This window comes from Sinohyriopsis cumingii, chromosome 2, assembly GCF_028554795.1.
Source record: "Sinohyriopsis cumingii isolate HCF-2022 chromosome 2, ASM2855479v2, whole genome shotgun sequence".
Lineage (NCBI taxonomy): Eukaryota > Metazoa > Mollusca > Bivalvia > Unionida > Unionidae > Sinohyriopsis > Sinohyriopsis cumingii.
Genome location: NC_142962.1, coordinates 158,469,773 through 158,491,490, shown reverse-complemented (window position 1 = coordinate 158,491,490; position 21,718 = coordinate 158,469,773). Strand labels below are relative to the sequence as shown.

At 34.1% G+C, this 21,718-nt stretch overlaps 1 protein-coding gene across 1 annotated transcript in view; it reads left to right on the top strand.

Moving 5' to 3' along the window:
• The window catches only part of LOC149806187 (neurotrypsin-like), a 110,479-nt gene that overhangs the window by 26,677 nt on the left and 62,084 nt on the right, over positions 1 to 21,718 (top strand). The window contains exons 10-12 of the mRNA XM_089951098.1: positions 2,036 to 2,087; positions 13,205 to 13,275; positions 16,884 to 16,969. Coding sequence (XP_089807224.1) covers positions 2,036 to 2,087; positions 13,205 to 13,275; positions 16,884 to 16,969 — 209 coding nt within the window. The remainder of the gene's footprint in view (positions 1 to 2,035; positions 2,088 to 13,204; positions 13,276 to 16,883; positions 16,970 to 21,718) is intronic.

Genomic DNA, 21,718 nt, shown 5'->3' with positions numbered 1-21,718 from the left:
ATTCAAAGTCATGGATTTTCAAATCAATCTTGAGGCCAAATTTCTACATTCTCCAATCATGATGCTGACACTGTTCCTTTAAATGGTGGAAAATGTCTATGACCACAGATATTGTTTATGTTCCTTTAAATAGTGGAAAATGTCTATGACCACAGATATTATGTTCCTTTAAATGGTGGAAAATGTCTATGACCACAGATATTGTTTATGTTCCTTTAAATAGTGGAAAATGTCTATGACCACAGATATTGTTTATGTTCCTTTAAATAGTGGAAAATGTCTATGACCACAGATATTGTTTATGTTCCTTTAAATAGTGAAAAATATCTATGACTACAGATATTGTTTATGTTCCTTTAAATAGTGGAAAATGTCTATGACCACAGATATTGTTTATGTTCCTTTAAATAGTGGAAAATGTCTATGACCACAGATATTGTTTATGTTCCTTTAAATAGTGGAAAATGTCTATGACCACAGATGTTGTTTATGTTCCTTTAAATAGTGGAAAATGTCTATGACCACAGATGTTGTTTATGTTCCTTTAAATAGTGGAAAATGTCTATGACCACAGATATTGTTTATGTTCCTTTAAATAGTGGAAAATGTCTATGACCACAGATATTGTTTATGTTCCTTTAAATAGTGGAAAATGTCTATGGCCACAGATATTGTTTATGTTCCTTTAAATAGTGGAAAATGTCTATGACCACAGATATTGTTTATGTTCCTTTAAATAGTGGAAAATGTCTATGACCACAGATATTGTTTATGTTCCTTTAAATGGTAGAAAATGTCTATGACCACAGATATTGTTTATGTTCCTTTAAATGGTGGAAAATGTCTATGACCACAGATATTGTTTATGTTCCTTTAAATAGTGGAAAATGTCTATGACCACAGATATTGTTTATGTTCCTTTAATTGTGGAAAATGTCTATGACCACAGATATTGTTTATGTTCCTTTAAATGGTGGAAAATGTCTATGACCACAGATATTGTTTATGTTCCTTTAAATAGTGGAAAATGTCTATGACCACAGATATTGTTTATGTTCCTTTAAATAGTGGAAAATGTCTATGACCACAGATATTGTTTATGTTCCTTTAAATGGTGGAAAATGTCTATGACCACAGATATTGTTTATGTTCCTTTAAATGGTGGAAAATGTCTATGACCACAGATATTGTTTATGTTCCTTTAAATGGTGGAAAATGTCTATGACCACAGATATTGTTTATGTTCCTTTAAATAGTGGAAAATGTCTATGACCACAGATATTGTTTATGTTCCTTTAAATAGTGGAAAATGTCTATGACCACAGATATTGTTTATGTTCCTTTAAATAGTGGAAAATGTCTATGACCACAGATATTGTTTATGTTCCTTTAAATGGTAGAAAATGTCTATGACCACAGATATTGTTTATGTTCCTTTAAATGGTGGAAAATGTCTATGACCACAGATATTGTTTATGTTCCTTTAAATAGTGGAAAATGTCTATGACCACAGATATTGTTTATGTTCCTTTAAATAGTGGAAAATGTCTATGACCACAGATATTGTTTATGTTCCTTTAAATAGTGGAAAATGTCTATGACCACAGATATTGTTTATGTTCCTTTAAATGGTGGAAAATGTCTATGACCACAGATATTGTTTATGTTCCTCCACTTTGCCTAAGCTGACTCCCTGCAGATTGCCTTGTTAATCACTAGATAGATTACTGAAGGGTTAGATCACCTGCATAAGGAGAATATATCCTGTAAAATTTGTGTCTGAATATACAATCATTTGTTAATGTGTGTGTGAATAATCTTGTGATATAGGGTTAGGGTCACATTTGATCTGAAGTTATTAGCAATGGTATTATTAAATTTCACTACAGGGAAATTACTTGAAGGTCACAAAAATAATTTCCTGCGACAAATATGTATCTGACAACCAACAAGTTGTGCAATTTTTGTTTAGATGTGTAATCTAATGTTCGGAGGACTAACAATAGTGGAAATCAAATTTGCTCTATCATTTCAGCCCCAGATAATATGTGTGGTCCAAACAAATTCTTCTGCTCAAGTGATGACAAGTAAGTTCTATACTTTTCCAGTTTGGTCAAAAGATGATGACAATAAAATATAATCTAGTTTCTCCAAATAACTTGTGGACCTCTTAAAGTGCAAATGACCATATTTCATATATATGTTGCCAGCACCTACAAGAGATATGAAATGCATGGAATATTTTCTCTTTCTTGTCAAAATATGGCTTCCCTTGAGGTTAACATTTGAAATATATACATGTAACAAGAATATTTTAAAAAAGGGTCGGTTTCTCATTTAGAAGGGGAAAGAAGTCCTTGGGATGCAGATATTTAATGTGTGTGGAGCTTGAGGAAAACATGAAGTTTGAAACCAGTATTTTTTGCATCAAGTGATTCTACTGACCATCTAAGTGTCCATGACACTTTTCCTTCTGCTCAATTATTTTAAAGCTGTTCAAAATTTATTGATAAAGCATGGTACATCATCACTAGAAGGTGTGTTGCATATCACATTAGGGGTGCTATATTTCAAGGTCAAGGTTACAGTTCAGTATCTATTGTTTTCCATGACATCTTTGCTCAGTAATTTTAAAACCATTTGAGATTAAGGGATGAAATTTAGTATACTTTAAACATCATCTACTTCATTGGGGGGTCTAATCTTCAAGGTCAAGGTCACAACTGAATATTTTAAGTTTTCATTTTTTCTTCTGCTTTATAACTTTAGAGCCATATAAGATAAATGGATGAAAATTTGTATACTCATAGACATTATCATTACAGTGTGTGTTCAATGCCACAATAAGGTTTCTTTTTTCAAAAGTCAAGGGCAAATATCAATATTTTTATTTTGCAGCACACTGTCCTTTTAGTTATATAACTTTAGAACCATTTGAGTTTAAGTATACCTTGTTTAGTTTTGTATGCATTATTATAGAAGGTATGTTTAGTTCTGCATTTGTCATAAAGGTCAAGGTCATGGATAAATATTTTAATCTTTCTGTCGAACTTGTACATCCACTCCAAAGAGCCATCAGCAAATCTTCACCTTATTCAGAGTGAATGTAATAAAATGTAATAGCCATACATCCCTGTATGCAGATTGTTCAAAAGATAGAGATAAAGTTGGAGCTGAAATTGCATCACCCCATAGAACTATCTCAGTCCTGTTACCAGATAAAGCCTAAATTTTAATGTTGAAAATATCCATACTCAGAACTTTGAAATACATTGAAGCCTTTCAGAAATCAAACTTCATCATCTTTTTGGATTCCTTTTCCATATTGAAAGCCGTACAAAACCTCAAAACTGATAACCCATTGATATCCCAGATGTTACAGAAATATGATGTACTCATACAAAAAGTTTTGTTACTGTTGGCTGCCAAGTCATATTGATACTAAGGGTATTGAAAGGTGAGATAAAACAGATGAAGCTGCCTGCAGCCACCTATCTCAGAATGGAAGATTTCATACACTGGCTTCAGATATTGTATAAAGCAATATGTTTGTGATACTTGGCAAAATTTGTGGAATGAAAACTCCACAGACTGACTTAATAACATCAAAACGGCTGTTGGAGAGGGGCATCTCTTGTATAGAACAGTTGACAGATAATAAGTGATATTATGCTGATCATGTATTTGACACACATGCCTGACTCGTGCATGGTGGATCCTGACCAGAGTATATCATGCTAGTGTCCACTGACAGTGAAACACATTCCTGTCAAGTGTGTTGGCTTCCACCCTGTGAGACAGACTCAGCATTTTGATGTGCCTTGTCAAGTGTGTTGGCTTCCACCTTGTGAGACAGACTCAGCATTTTGATGTGCCTTGTCAAGTGTGTTGGCTTCCACCTTGTGAGACAGACTCCACATTTTGATGTGAACTGTATGAAGAAATAAAGAAACTGTATGATGTGCCTCCAAAGAAAATATAAAATTGTTTTTCAGCAAATGACGTTTATTTGACCATATGTTTTAAGGACTTGACATGCGTTATCTTGTATCTTTTATATTCTATGCATTTTACAGAATGGTAACAATTTTACGTTCAGTATCTTACATTGTCCTTCATGTTTACATTTATTTGGAAGTGTTTATCTTACTAAATATTTTGCACAATTCTTCATTTTGACATTTTTCATACCTTATCTTTAGTTGGTACCATTTAAATAACACACAATACATAGGTTCAGTATAAACATTATTGTAAATTTAAATAATCTTTGGCATAATTGGAGACAAATCCTGTCACAGCTCACTGCACCAGCCAAGCTCTGAATTTTTATATAGGAATACCTCAGAAAGAGAGATTTGGGGGAGTTTGTAGGGTTGTGAAGAATGTCTGACACCTGTTTGTAGAGCCGCAAGTGGCTGATATGAGCTATAGGGACAATGATAACATGAGAAGTCTGATCCTGAGGATTGCTATGATAATAATAATAATGACCTTATTTAAAGAGGGTAACACAATTAGCTAAAAACTAATCTACCTTGAGGCCCTCATACAAAGGAATTCATTTATTTAAGCTGCATCTCTGAAGCCACTGGATATATTGGGTTTGGAAGAAGGAAATAGAGTGGGCATTTCTAATCTCAGCTGGAATACTATTCCAGAGCAGAGTTCCAGAGTATTGGAAACTTTTTTTTAAATAACTCCTTATTTGGTTTGGGAATTTTATACTGTTTGGTTGACATGGATTGCAGGTGGGGAGTATTACCAGGTAGCCTATACTGGAATAGTGATTGTAAATATTCAGGAGCACTATTCTGAGATATCCTGTACATTAATTTGGCTTTTCTCAAACAGATTCGGTCTTTAATAGGTAATATTTTTAACCTTCCAGCTAAACTTTCCTTGCTTTCTTTCTGGATTGATATTAGCCCAAATGCTCTTTTTTGAAGATGTGCCAGCTTTGCTATGTTTTTATCATTTGAATTACCCCATACTGTACTACAGTAGTCCAAATAGGGTTGTATGTAACTGTTATAAAATAGTTTCCTGTGCCTTTCAGGGAGAAAATGTCTTATCCTACTGAGAAGCCATAAACTTGAATTGACTTTTTTACTGGTATGTTTGATATGTTCAGTCCATGATAGGTTATTATCTACCAGAACACCAAGTAGCCTATCATGACAGACTATTTGCAGATTTGTATCCTTCCATGTCAGACATAGTTCATCACTATCAAGATTTGTCCTTCTTTGCCATGTTGAGATAAGTAATATTTTAGTTTTACCAGTATTTACCACCATGCCATTACATGTGCACCAGTTTTCCAGTTTGTTTAGTGCATTCTGTAAAGAAATTTCGAGCTCATGTTTTGTGTTTTGGATGTCTGACAATGTTGTGTCATCTGCATAGAGATCTGTAGATGTTATTGAGTCTCTTAGTAAAAGTGGTAGGTCATTAATAAATAAAATGAATAGTAGTGGACCTAGAATTGAGCTTTGTGGTACTCCATGTCTAATTGTTTCAGGTTCAGACAGAACATTATTTATGTAAACATGTTGTGTTCTCTCATTTAAGTACGAAGTAAACCATCTAATTGTTCTTTCATCACACTGGTAGATTTTCAGTTTCTTCAAAAGGATTTCATGATCCACCATGTCAAAAGCTTTCCTGAAATCTACAAATACAGTTCCTATTATTCTACCTTGGTCAAGTGCTTGAAGCCATTTATCAGTTAGGGAGATCAAGGCAGTCTCACAGGAATGGTTCTGTCTAAAGCCTGATTGATTAGGGTGTAACAGCAAGTGTTTGGTTAAATATGACATGAACCATCAGCCGATACTCCATACATGCACCATAGGAAGTGGGTAATGAAGTATATGGGCATAATAGTTGAGTACATTTAAGTACTGACACAAATTGGGGGTCAAAAGCAAAGCTGTAAATACATGAAACTTGGCAATGGCCCAAACGAAGTGAAGGGAGCCCTGTGACTTTGGAACAGTGCAACTGTAACGAAGGCCGCCAGTTTTAGGAAATGTAAGGAAGGCCCCCAATTTTAGGAAATGTAAGGATAAGTAAAGATAATAATGATTGAGAATGCAATAACTTGGAAAATGCATGAAATATGTTTGAAACTTCCTGATAATCTTGATGTGCCTAAAGGTATCAATATGTATTAGATAACCAGTTAGGAATTCACATGTCCACTAATAAAAGATACAGCTGAAATGAAAATGTAGTATAGGATGTGAAAATGAATGACTGGCATGATGATGGTATCACTAAGTAAAGAAGCAGAATAGTGCATTGATAGACACAGGTGTGAACCGACAAGTGAGGCTGGCTCTATCGGTCTGTACAACCACGAGACTGCTGAACTGTGCCCACAATACCCAGAATCCTTTGTATTCCATGTCACAGAATGCCAGTGGGAGATTGAAGTGTAGTAAGATAGTCACATCTTCAATGAATCCATTATGGAGTGCTCTCCAAGGAACCCATATGAAGTGCACTGCCATATGATATGGATGGATCTATCAGTCTGTGCACCCACAAGACTGCTGAACTGTGCATACAATATCCATAAATGCTTATATTCCATGTCACAGAATGCCATTGGAAGAATGTGTTGAAAGATGGTCACATCTTCAATGAACTCATATGAAGTGAAGTGCTCTTCAAAGAACCCATGTGAAGTGAAGTGCTCTCCAAAGAACCCATATGAAGTGAAGTGCTCTCCATGGAACCCATATGAAGTGAAGTGCCTGTATGATGTGGATGGCTGTATGGATTTGTGCACCAATGAAACCTGAAAGCAGAAAATATTGGAAAGCAGAACCAGGCAGTAGAAAGTGCTATGGTAATGTATAGAAAAACTGAAGTCAGTATTGAATTACAAACTAGAAATTCTATCACTCAGGCAGATATATTTCTTAAAGACATCTGACTGCCACCTACCTAAGGCCAGGATAAGACTGTCTGATAGACCCTGCTTAGCACCCTCTATTGCTGCCCCAATCTTAAAGCTATGAGTCTTGAATGATTAAGGATCAAAACCACATTGCATTGGGCAAGGACTGGTTGAACTCCTGCTTAGTTATGGGCAAGGACTGGTTGAACTCCTGCTTGGTTATGGTCAAGGACTGGTTGAACTCCTGCTTGGTTATGGGCAAGCCTTTTTATAGGTGAGGAAGAGTGGGTCCAAATGACAACCCAGCAGTTGTAAATATTGATGCAGTACATGGACAGGGCTCTGGTCTTTTATTGGGGGGGGGGGCAGCATGACACGTAAGGTAATACAGGGTACCCTTGGAGTGTTGTAATGTGTAAACTTGACAACTAAACCATTGTGACTGATCTGAACCTGAGAGAACTGAAGTTAAGCTTGGGTTTCTGCAACCAGGTTGTCTAATTGTCATTCCCCAACTCACAGGAATGCCTGAAATGCAAGTTGAAACATGGATTTAAATAGAACCATATGGAAGGCATTGTGAGTGAATCATGGCAGGACCGGAATAATTTTTAAAAAATACATTATCAGTTGGTAGTGGTAAAATTTTATGAAGCAATTGCAGAAGTTTGGAATAAGAAAGGAATTAGTTAGATCAAGGATATTGTTCAGTTTGTGCACATAGCCAATAGCCAAGACAAAGGTAGATATGGTAGATAGTGCATAGTGTTTTGAAAAAAGATACAAAATGAATAGTGCCAAATTGGTACTTGAAACAGGGAAAGTGCTGTGGAGTTTTAATATGGTTAAATTGATGTAGTGTATCCAACTGTGCAAGTAAGCTTCCACTGAACATGGAAAGAGCACTTTATAGTAAAATGAAACAATATAACTCTCTGTCTGTTAATGTTGGTAGTTCTTGGACCTAATCTGGGATTTCTTCTGCATAGGCTGGGTCAGAAATCCTGGCAATTTTTCACATCCAGACATTTTCAATCAATAGTTATGACTGCCGAGGTGAAAACAGCCTCCATTATTCTAGGTGACCTCGCAATATGGTGGAAAGGAGTTCCTAAGCCAGTGATATCCATCCAACCAAACATATACGATGAGAGCTGGAAGAATCTCTGAACCTTCTTGAATTTATTAGTGAAGATTCGGATGCATCTCCATGAATGGCTATGATTATGTTCACAGAAGGGATGGAAGTTGTCTTCCCTTAGCGCTGCATTGTTGTCAAAGACAGTGTCATCTGGCAGCAATGATTCTGCATTCCTAAAGAATAGCATGTCTGATGGATCCATGCTTCCCTCGTGCCAATATTCCAGAGTCAGGCAATAATTCAATACTTTTGGCTAATGTAGCCACCGTATTTTGCAATGCCACCACCGTGTAAATGTAAATCTGTGGAAGGTACTTCCTGTAGCACATGGGCAAATTTGTCTGTTCTGAGAATAGACTGACTATCCATATAAATGCTGCTGCTACATCCCGTGATAAAAAAGAAAAACGAATTACACATTTCCTTTACCCTTACTGAAATTAATGCTTTGTCTAGAAAGTTTTTGTCTAAGTTTGGGCAGAGACTAGTAGTGTCTAGTCATAGTCATATTTGGCCGTTGATGGCTAGCCTGGGTGAGCAAGAGGGTCGACTCTACTGTAATGGCCGCCTCAGCAATTCCTGTTAGCCATGTTATAAACGTTATTCCAGTGTAGACTGATTCAAATCCAGCACAAATCCAGAAGAATAGTTTGATGCCAAGAACCTAAATCTATTTTCTTTCCACAAATAATGTTAAAGATTAAATGCATGAGCATCTACACTGAAAGGAATGCATCTCTACAGGTATCCCAGTTGCTATATGACTGATGCCCTAACTGACACAATGTTTGATCACTTAATCCAACTCAGTCGTCTGATTGGTCAAAATGACAACATATCTAAATTTAGTTACAAGCTTATTAACATTTATTAGCTGCAATGACATGATGTCTGGGCAGAGAAACCATGGTAGACAAAGAGGGGCCCAGCAAGGGACCAGAGAAACCATGGTAGACAAAGAGGGGCCCAGCAAGGGGCCAGAGAAGGATGCTGCTGTGCTATATAAATTCATTCATAGGTACCTGCACATCCACTCTTTAATTTCAGAGCTTTCTGAGATTAGGGGATGGAACTTGGTATTCTTAAAAAAACTATCTTTGAGAAAATGTGTCATGAACCACCTTGGAGTTGTGTCATCAAGATCAAGGTCATGGATAAATACTAAGTTTTCTTTACAACTCTGTAAATTTGGAGTTGTTTGATATTAGTGAATGCGTACATGTGTGTCATGAATAGCAGGTGTGGTATTTACCATATTGGGTCTTTTCTTTAAGGTCAGAGTCATGGTTTTGTATGGTAATTTATTTGTTCCACTCAATTTTAGCGACATTTCAGGTGAAGGGATGAAACTTGCTATTACTATATATTGTCATTAAAAGGTGTACAGTATTGAGGGTCCTGTCATCGTGTCAACATTTAGGTTTCAGTTACTTTTATCTTTTTGCTTTCTAAGTTTAAGTTGGTTTATGATCAATATTTCCAGCTTGAAATATATATATATATATATATATATATATATATATATATATATATATATATATATATATATATATATAAAAGCACTTGAAGATGTGTTGCATGCACATTTGAGGTGGAATTCTCATATCACAATATTTTAAGGTTTCTTTTGTTTCTGAATTATATCATACAAGCTGTGTGAGGTACAGGGGTGAACCATGGTATACTTACAGTTCTCAGTTTGACAGCAACTCTTGTGTCACAGTAATCTTTAAGGTCAAGGTCACTACTCTATGATTTTATCCCTTTTCTGCACTTTTCCTCTCATGCCCATTGAGATAGGGCATTGCAACCTGGTTACTTTCCATGTCAGCTCTGTTGGTAAGGACAAAGCCAGATTTCATTATAAAAAGTTGAACTTTTGTAACCTCGCCATTGTAGGCAGAGGAAAACAATTCACATAATTTGCTTCTTTCTATGCTACCATTAATAAATACTTTGCTTTTGTTATTATGGTCTGAGTAACTGCTGTTGTAATAATACTGCTGTTTCCTTGAACTGGATTGCTGCTATAATGACTGGTTTATTCACTTGTAGCCTATATACCTATTGTTATTGTTTTGCTTTAGATGTATTTCATTCCTGTACACCTTATTATTGTTTTGCCCTAGGTGTATTTCATCCATATACACATTATTATTGTTTTGCCCTTGTTGTATTTCATCCCTATACACATTATTATTGTTTTGTGTTAGGTGTATTTCATCCCTGTACACCTTGTTATTGTTTTGCTTTATGTGTATTTCATCCCTGTACACCTTATTATTGTTTTGCCCTAGGTGTATTTCATCCCTGTACACCATATTATTGTTTTGCCCTCGGTGTATTTCATCCCTGTACACCTTGTTATTGTTTTGCCCTAGGTGAATTTCATCTCTGTACACATTATTGTTGTTTTGTGTTAGGTGTATGTCATCCCTGTACACCTTGTTATTGTTTTGTTTTAGGTGTATTTCATCCCTGCACACCATATTATTGTTTTGCTCTAGGTGTATTTCATCACTGTACACACTATTATTGTTTTGCTTTAGGTGTATTTCATCCCTGTACACCTTATTATTGTTTTGCCCTAGGTGTATTTCATCCCTGTACACCATATTATTGTTTTGCCCTAGGTGTATTTCATCCCTGTACACATTATTATTGTTTTGTTTTAGGTGTATTTCATCTCTGTACACCTTATTATTGTTTTGCTTTAGGTGTATTTCATCCCTATACATAGTATTATTGTTTTGTGTTAGGTGTATTTCATCCCTGTACACCTTGTTATTGTTTTGCATTAGGTGTATTTCGTCCCTGTACACCATATTATTGTTTTGCCCTAGGTGTATTTCATCCCTGTACACTTGTTATTGTTTTGCTTTAGGTGTATTTCATCCCTGTACACCTTGTTATTGTTTTGGTTTAGGTGTATTTCATCCCTGTACACGTTATTACTGTTTTCATTTAGGTGTATTTCATCCCTGTACACGTTATTATTGTTTTGCATTAAGTGCATTTCATCCCTGTACACCTTATTATTGTTTTGGTTTAGGTGTATTTCATCCCTGTACACGTTATTATTGTTTTGCTTTAGGTGTATTTGATCCCTGTACACATTATTTTTGTTTTGCATTAAGTGTATTTCATCCCTGTACACCTTATTATTGTTTTGGTTTAGGTGTATTTCATCCCTGTACACGTTATTATTGTTTTGCTTTAGGTGTATTTGATCCCTGTACACATTATTTTTGTTTTGCATTAAGTGTATTTCATCCCTGTACACCTTATTATTGTTTTGCTTTAGGTGTATTTCATCCCTGTACACATTACTATTGTTTTGCATTAAGTGTATTTCATCCCTGTACACCTTATTATTGTTTTGCTTTAGGTGTATTTGATCCCTGTACACATTATTTTTGTTTTGCATTAAGTGTATTTCATCCCTGTACACCTTATTATTGTTTTGCTTTAGGTGTATTTGATCCCTGTACACATTACTATTGTTTTGCATTAAGTGTATTTCATCCCTGTACACCTTATTATTGTTTTGCTTTAGGTGTATTTCATCCCTGTACACCTTGTTATTGTTTTGCTTTAGGTGTATTTCATCCCTGTACACCTTGTTATTGTTTTGCTTTAGGTGTATTTCATCCCTGTACACCTTGTTATTGTTTTGCCCTAGGTGTATTTCATCCCTGTACATGTTATTATTGTTTTGCTTTAGGTGTATTTCATCCCTGTACACCTTGTTATTGTTTTGCTTTAGGTGTATTTGATCCCTGTACACATTATTTTTGTTTTGCATTAAGTGTATTTCATCCCTGTACACATTATTTTTGTTTTGCATTAAGTGTATTTCATCCCTGTACACCTTATTATTGTTTTGCTTTAGGTGTATTTGATCCCTGTACACATTATTTTTGTTTTGCATTAAGTGTATTTCATCCCTGTACATGTTATTTTTGTTTTGCATTAAGTGTATTTCATCCCTGTACACCTTATTATTGTTTTGCTTTAGGTGTATTTCATCCCTGTACATGTTATTATTGTTTTGTTTTAGGTGTATTTCATCCCTGTACATGTTATTATTGTTTTGCATTAAGTGTATTTCATCCCTGTACACCTTATTATTGTTTTGCTTTAGGTGTATTTCATCCCTGTACACATTATTATTGTTTTGTTTTAGGTGTATTTCATCCCTGTACACATTATTATTGTTTTGCCCTAGGTGTATTTCATCCCTGTACACCTTGTTATTGTTTTGCTTTAGGTGTATTTCATCCCTGTACACATTATTATTGTTTTGTTTTAGGTGTATTTCATCCCTGTATACATTATTATTGTTTTGCCCTAGGTGTATTTCATCCCTGTACACCTTGTTATTGATTTGCCCTAGGTGTATTTCATCCCTATACACCTTGTTATTGTTTTGCCCTAGGTGTATTTCATCCCTGTACACCTTGTTATTGTTTTGCTTTAGGTGTATTTCATCCCTGTACACCTTGTTATTGTTTTGCTTTAGGTGTATTTCATCCCTGTACACATTACTATTGTTTTGCGTTAAGTGCATTTCATCCCTGTACACATTACTATTGTTTTGTGTTAAGTGTATTTCATCCCTGTACAACCTTGTTATTGTTTTGTTTTAGGTGTATTTCATCCCTGTACACCTTATTATTGTTTTGCTTTAGGTGTATTTCATCCCTGTACACCTTGTTATTGTTTTGCTTTAGGTGTATTTCATCCCTGTACATGTTATTATTGTTTTGCTTTAGGTGTATTTGATCCCTGTACACATTATTATTGTTTTGTTTTAGGTGTATTTCATCCCTGTACACCTTATTATTGTTTTGCTTTAGGTGTATTTCATCCCTGTACACCTTGTTATTGTTTTGCGTTAGGTGTATTTAATCCCTGTACACATTGTTATTGTTTTGCTTTAGGTGTATTTCATCCCTGTACACCTTATTATTGTTTTGCTTTAGGTGTATTTAATCCCTGTACACCTTGTTATTGTTTTGCTTTAGGTGTATTTCATCCCTGTACATGTTATTATTGTTTTGCTTTAGGTGTAATTAATCCCTGTACACATTATTATTGTTTTGGTTTAGGTGTATTTAATCCCTGTACGCATTATCATTGTTTTGGTTTAGGTGTATTTCATCTCTTTGGAAATGTGATGCTGAATCAGACTGCTTACTGGGTGAAGATGAGGCGAACTGTGGTAAGTAACATTTGATGTCCTCCAGTCCACAATTGAAGTATTTTTTTCTTCCGGCTAATGCCAGATTTTATGATAAGTTAGGGTCTTGCATATTTAATTGGTATAAACTATTTGTTTAAAAAACTTGCTTTCCCCATTTCAGTTCTGATTTTAAGTAAAAACCAAAATATTGATACCTTATTTGATATAATATTTTATATATCACTCTTCTTTTGTATTATAAGGAAATATAAATATGAAGAATATAAATATCAAATTAATGCTTGATCCATTAAGTTTTTCTTTATCCATATAATCCATATGTTTTCTTGTACCAGTAAAGATTTTTCAAAACTTGCATTTGTTCAGATATCTCCTTTGAATACATTCCAGCTCACTTTGAGTTAAGAAAATAAACTCTACTACCTCCCAAATCTAACTGTACTGAAAAGATGACAGTTTTGCATTTTATGTCTATATACTATATAGACTAAAGTAAGAAATTCTTACCTATTACCTCCCTTTGACCACTTAAACTAAGAAATTCTTATCTATTACCTCCCTTTGACCACTTAAACTAAGTAATTCTTACCTATTACCTCCCTTTGACCACTTAAACTAAGAAATTCTTACCTATTATCTCCCTTTGACCACTGCTATTTGCCACCAGATGTACGAACACCTAAAATCCCAAGGCCAGATCAAATCATGTTTTTTATTTTTTCCTAAAATTTCAACAGGGCCTTGACTTTACTTGAAAGGGCACCAAAGCAAAGGTGTTTGTGTCTATTATTTACTCAACATGTGGAAAAAGCACCCAGTAAACATGTGCAAGAATAAAACGATGGTCAGATTTCGAGAGTCAAGTGACTGCATGTTCGTGTGCATGTGTTTATGTTTTTTTTAAAGGGGGGGGGCAGAAACACCCACCTCTGATCTGGTACTGAATCCTATGAATATCTTTGTTATTTCAAGACATCCATTCAGAAAGAATATATGAAGTTTTGTGCAGGGAGAAGTGCAATATCTTGAACCTTCACCTGAAGACAGTGTTATTTGGTAGCATAGTTGGGAACATCATGATGCTGTTAGTACTACAGGAAGTGATGGCACAGTTGCTAAATTTGAGAGTTTTTGCCCTTGCATTCACTGTAAACTTCTGTGAATAATTTGGAACTTATGGGGAGCATACCCACATATGTAGGCAGCCCAGTAGGCCTAAGACCCCCACATCAATAAGCATTGCTTTCAGGCCTGTAACTCCAGGTTTTTTTTAAATCCTCATGATCCATTTCATCATTCTGTAATGCTGACCAGCCAGTCTAGCCATCCAGTTGGCCATACCTATAGCCCAGTGTCCAGAGATCCAATTTACTAAAACATTTGCTTTTCATGTGGATACTTTGAAACCTAACAGAAGGCCTAATGGTTCAGATTTGTAATTGAATATTCAAGCTTTCCATGCATTAACTGTCATTTGACTACCCAGGCTTCCATGCATTAACAGTCATTTGACTACCTAAGCTTTCCATGCACTGACAGTCATTAGACTACCCATGTTTTCCATGCATTGACAATCATATGACTACCCAGGCTTTCCATACATTGACTTCATTTAACTATCTAGGCTTTCCATTCATTGACAGTCATTTGACTAACCAGGCTTTCCATGCATTGACAGTCATTTGACTAACCAAGATTTCCATGCATTGATAGTCATTTGACTACTGTGGCTTTCCATTCATTGACAATCATTTGACTACCCAGGCTTTCCATGCATGGACAGTCATTTGACTATATAGGCTTTCCATGCATTGAGAGTTATTTGACTACCCAGCTTTACATTCATTGACAGCCATTTGACTGCCCAGGCTTTCCATTCATTGACAGTCATTTGACTACCCAAGCTTTCCATGCATTGACAGTCATTTGACTACCCAGGCTTTACGTTCTTTGACAGTCATTTGATTACCCAGGCTTTCCATTCATTGACAATCATTTGACTACCATGACTTTCCATGCATTGACAGTCATTTGACTACCCAGGCTTTACGTTCTTTGACAGTCATTTGACTACCCAGGCTTTCCATTCATTGACAATCATTTGACTACTGTGACTTTCCATTCATTGACAGTCATTTGACTACCCAGGCTTTCCATGCATTGACAGTCATTTGACTAGCCAGGCTTTTCATGCATTGACAATCATATGACTACCCAGGCTTTACGTTCATTGACAGTCATTTGACTACCCAGGCTTTCCATTCATTGACAATCATTTGACTACCATGACTTTCCATTCATTGACAGTCATTTGACTACCCAGGCTTTCCATGCATTGACAGTCATTTGACTACCCAGGCTTTTCATGCATTGACAATCTTGTTGTTTGTCATTAAACTTGAATTGAACTTAATTTTAAGTTGCAGGACTTTTTCTAATGCTCTGATAAAATACCAAATACCAAAACTTTTATCAGGGTTCTCCATACGATTTCAAAACCAGGAATAAAATATGCTCTGTTATTACAAACAGGGTAAAATCTGAAAATCTAAGTGTAAACCTTGTGATCATAAGAGTGAAAAAAACTGTTATCGTAATAAAGTAACAGTTTTCTGCAATTAGGGGTATATATGTTTATATATTGCCAGTGCTTCATCCTAATAGATATTATCAAAAATTCCCATTGCATCTAACTTGTAAGCTAACCTTTACATTCCTAAACTTAAATTTTTAAAATTAGCATTTGTGATACCAAAATAAATATTAAAAGATGAACAAAATTAGTTTTCATTATCGTTCCTCCCAACTTCTTGTTGAAGTATAAAACTGTTCATGTTCAAAGTTGAATAAGTTTTATTAAAGTATTTTAACTTATACAATCCCCACTATATTGTGTGATTGATTTCCTTGTTTTTGTTTGTCCTGGTCCATAAAAAATTGGAACTGTACACCCTGTCTGATACGTAGCACTATTAAGCAGAATACTTATTGACTCTGTTAGTGCCAATGTTGAGAATCGTGTAAATGGCCATACTAATTGTCTGCTTCTGTGGCAATATGTAACGTTGGATTGTAAATTTCTTTCTTGCGTTTCCATTCAGTTTCTTTATTAGCTCAGCATATGAGCATATTGGTAAGTGAAAGTTTGTAAGAATTTTTATTACAGCAAAATTTTAACTTGACAGTGTACAAAGAGCAGTGCAAGCAGCAAAATGTTGACTGAGGTAAAGTGGGTCAAAGTGAAATGGAACTGTGACCTTTAAACTGTTATTGCTGGTTCTTTTACCATGGTATTGTTTTAACATTTACCTTGTTAAAAATGCATATTTGTTTATTTGTTACTTTTCTTGCTGAGAATTTATTTTTCTTTTCGATTTCCCATTCAGTTTCACATGCATGATTATAAATTTTCATATGTGAATTTACTTGTTGTATGCAATTTCTGTGTTTAAAATTTCAAATTCATTGCATGAAATAGTCAGGGTTCAGATGAGAAACAAATGTTGATAACATTAATTGCAATGCTTCATATGCAGAACTGAATGAAAATAGTGAATATATTGTAGATAAATTCAAATGAAGTCCAATAATGTTAGGTTAAAGCAGATGTATTTAAAAAATTTCAGAGTACAAGCTCCCCCTATTCAACAAGTTTCCATTCCGAGGCTGGATGACATCTGTAGAGGCCTATCAAGGTGTCCCAGTAGAAACTGTATGTATCTGTAGATGATATATGTATCTGTATGATATTATCTGGTATGTAACTGTATGTATCTGTAGACCATGCATGTATCTGTATGGTTTTATCTGGTATGTATCTGTATGTATCTGTAGATGATATATGTATCTGTATGGTATTATCTGGTATGTATCTGTATGTATCTGTAGATGATATATGTATCTGTATGGTATTATCTGGTAGGTATCTGTATGTATCTGTAGATGATATATGTATCTGTATGGTATTATCTGGTATGTAAGTGTATGTATCTGTAGATGATATATGTATCTGTATGGTATTATCTCGTATGTATCTGTATGTATCTGTAGATGATATATGTATCTGTATGGTATTATCTGGTAGGTATCTGTATGTATCTGTAGATGTATGTATCTGTATGGTATTATCTGGTATGTAACTGTATGTATCTGTAGATGATATATGTATCTGTATGGTATTATCTGGTAGGTATCTGTATGTATCTGTAGATGATATATGTATCTGTATGGTATTATCTGGTATGTAACTGTATGTATCTGTAGATGATATATGTATCTGTATGGTATTATCTGGTATGTATCTGTATGTATCTGTAGATGATATATGTATCTGTATGATATTATCTGGTATGTAACTGTATGTATCTGTAGACCATGCATGTATCTGTACGGTATTATCTGGTAGGTATCTATATGTATCTGTAGATGATATATGTATCTGTATGGTATTATCTGGTATGTAGCTGTATGTATCTGTAGATGATATATGTATCTGTATGGTATTATCTGGTATGTAACTGTATGTATCTGTAGATGATATATGTATCTGTATGGTATTATCTGGTAGGTATCTGTATGTATCTGTAGATTATATATGTATATGTATGGTATTATCTGGTATGTAACTGTATGTATCTGTAGATGATATATGTATCTGTATGGTATTATCTGGTATGTATCTGTATGTATCTGTAGATGATATATGTATCTGTATGATATTATCTGGTATGTAACTGTATGTATCTGTAGACCATGCATGTATCTGTATGGCATTATCTGGTAGGTATCTATATGTATCTGTAGATGATATATGTATCTGTATGGTATTATCTGGTATGTAGCTGTATGTATCTGTAGATGATATATGTATCTGTATGGTATTATCTGGTATGTATCTGTATGTATCTGTAGATGATATATGTGTCTGTATGGTATTATCTGGTAGGTATCTGTATGTATCTGTAGATGATATATGTATCTGTATGGTATTATCTGGTATGTATCTGTATGTATCTGTAGATGATATATGAATCTGTATGGTATTATCTGGTATGTATCTGTATGTATCTGTAGATGATATATGTATCTGTATGGTATTATCTGGTATGTATCTGTATGTATCTGTAGATGATATATGTATCTGTATGGTGTTATCTGGTATGTATCTGTATGTATCTGTAGATGATATATGTATCTGTATGGTATTATCTGGTATGTAACTGTAAGTATCTGTAGATGATATATGTATCTGTATGATATTATCTGGTATGTAACTGTATCTGTAGACCATACATGTATCTGTATGGTATGTATCTAGTATGTAGCTGTATGTATCTGTAGATGATATATGTATCTGTATGGTATTATCTGGTATGTATCTGTATGTATCTGTAGATAATATATGTATCTGTATGGTATTATCTGGTATGAATCTGTATGTATCTGTAGATGATATATGTATCTGTATGGTATTATCTGGTAGGTATCTGTATGTATCTGTAGATGATATATGTATCTGTATGGTATTAAACGGTAGGTATCTGTATGTATCTGTAGATGATATATGTATCTGTATGGTATTATCTGGTATGTATCTGTATGTATCTGTAGATGATATATGTATCTGTATGATATTATCTGGTATGTAACTGTATGTATCTGTAGACCATGCATGTATCTGTATGGTATTATCTGGTAGGTATCTATATATATCTGTAGATGATATATGTATCTGTATGGTATTATCTGGTATGTAGCTGTATGTATCTGTAGATGATATATGTATCTGTATGATATTATCTGGTATGTAACTGTATGTATCTGTAGACCATGCATGTATCTGTATGGTATTATCTGGTAGGTATCTATATGTATCTGTAGATGATATATGTATCTGTATGGTATTATCTGGTATGTATCTGTATGTATCTGTAGATGATATATGTATCTGTATGGTATTATATGGTAGGTATCTGTATGTATCTGTAGATGATATATGTATCTGTATGGTATTATCTGGTATGTAACTGTATGTATCTGTAGATGATATATGTATCTGTATGGTATTATCTCGTATGTATCTGTATGTATCTGTAGATGATATATGTATCTGTATGGTATTATCTGGTAGGTATCTGTATGTATCTGTAGATGTATGTATCTGTATGGTATTATCTGGTATGTAACTGTATGTATCTGTAGATGATATATGTATCTGTATGGTATTATCTGGTAGGTATCTGTATGTATCTGTAGATGATATATGTATCTGTATGGTATTATCTGGTATGTAACTGTATGTATCTGTAGATGATATATGTATCTGTATGGTATTATCTGGTATGTATCTGTATGTATCTGTAGATGATATATGTATCTGTATGATATTATCTGGTATGTAACTGTATGTATCTGTAGACCATGCATGTATCTGTACGGTATTATCTGGTAGGTATCTATATGTATCTGTAGATGATATATGTATCTGTATGGTATTATCTGGTATGTAGCTGTATGTATCTGTAGATGATATATGTATCTGTATGGTATTATCTGGTATGTAACTGTATGTATCTGTAGATGATATATGTATCTGTATGGTATTATCTGGTAGGTATCTGTATGTATCTGTAGATTATATATGTATATGTATGGTATTATCTGGTATGTAACTGTATGTATCTGTAGATGATATATGTATCTGTATGGTATTATCTGGTATGTATCTGTATGTATCTGTAGATGATATATGTATCTGTATGATATTATCTGGTATGTAACTGTATGTATCTGTAGACCATGCATGTATCTGTATGGCATTATCTGGTAGGTATCTATATGTATCTGTAGATGATATATGTATCTGTATGGTATTATCTGGTATGAATCTGTATGTATCTGTAGATGATATATGTATCTGTATGGTATTATCTGGTATGTATCTGTATGTATCTGTAGATGATATATGTGTCTGTATGGTATTATCTGGTAGGTATCTGTATGTATCTGTAGATGATATATGTATCTGTATGGTATTATCTGGTATGTATCTGTATGTATCTGTAGATGATATATGAATCTGTATGGTATTATCTGGTATGTATCTGTATGTATCTGTAGATGATATATGTATCTGTATGGTATTATCTGGCATGTATCTGTATGTATCTGTAGATGATATATGTATCTGTATGGTATTATCTGGTATGTATCTGTATGTATCTGTAGATGATATATGTATCTGTATGGTATTATCTGGTATGTAACTGTAAGTATCTGTAGATGATATATGTATCTGTATGATATTATCTGGTATGTAACTCTATCTGTAGACCATACATGTATCTGTATGGTATGTATCTAGTATGTAGCTGTATGTATCTGTAGATGATATATGTATCTGTATGGTATTATCTGGTATGTATCTGTATGTATCTGTAGATAATATATGTATCTGTATGCTATTATCTGGTATGAATCTGTATGTATCTGTAGATGATATATGTATCTGTATGGTATTATCTGGTAGGTATCTGTATGTATCTGTAGATGATATATGTATCTGTATGGTATTAAACGGTAGGTATCTGTATGTATCTGTAGATGATATATGTATCTGTATGGTATTATCTGGTATGTATCTGTATGTATCTGTAGATGATATATGTATCTGTATGATATTATCTGGTATGTAACTGTATGTATCTGTAGACCATGCATGTATCTGTATGGTATTATCTGGTAGGTATCTATATATATCTGTAGATGATATATGTATCTGTATGGTATTATCTGGTATGTATCTGTATGTATCTGTAGATGATATATGTATCTGTATGATATTATCTGGTATGTAACTGTATGTATCTGTAGACCATGCATGTATCTGTATGGTATTATCTGGTAGGTATCTATATGTATCTGTAGATGATATATGTATCTGTATGGTATTATCTGGTATGTAGCTGTATGTATCTGTAGATGATATATGTATCTGTATGGTATTATCTGGTAGGTATCTGTATGTATCTGTAGATGATATATGTATCTGTATGGTATTATCTGGTAGGTATCTGTATGTATCTGTAGATGATATATGTATCTGTATGGTATTATCTGGTATGTATCTGTATGTATCTGTAGATGATATATGTATCTGTATGGCATTATCTGGTATATATCTGTATGTATCTGTAGATGATATATGTATCTGTATGGTATTATCTGGTATGTATCTGTATGTATCTGTAGATGATATATGTATCTGTATGGTATTATCTGGTATGTAACTGTAAGTATCTGTAGATGATATATGTATCTGTATGATATTATCTGGTATGTAACTGTATGTATCTGTAGACCATGCATGTATCTGTATGGTATGTATCTGGTATGTAACTGTATGTATCTGTAGATGATATATGTATCTGTATGGTATTATCTGGTATGTAACTGTATGTAT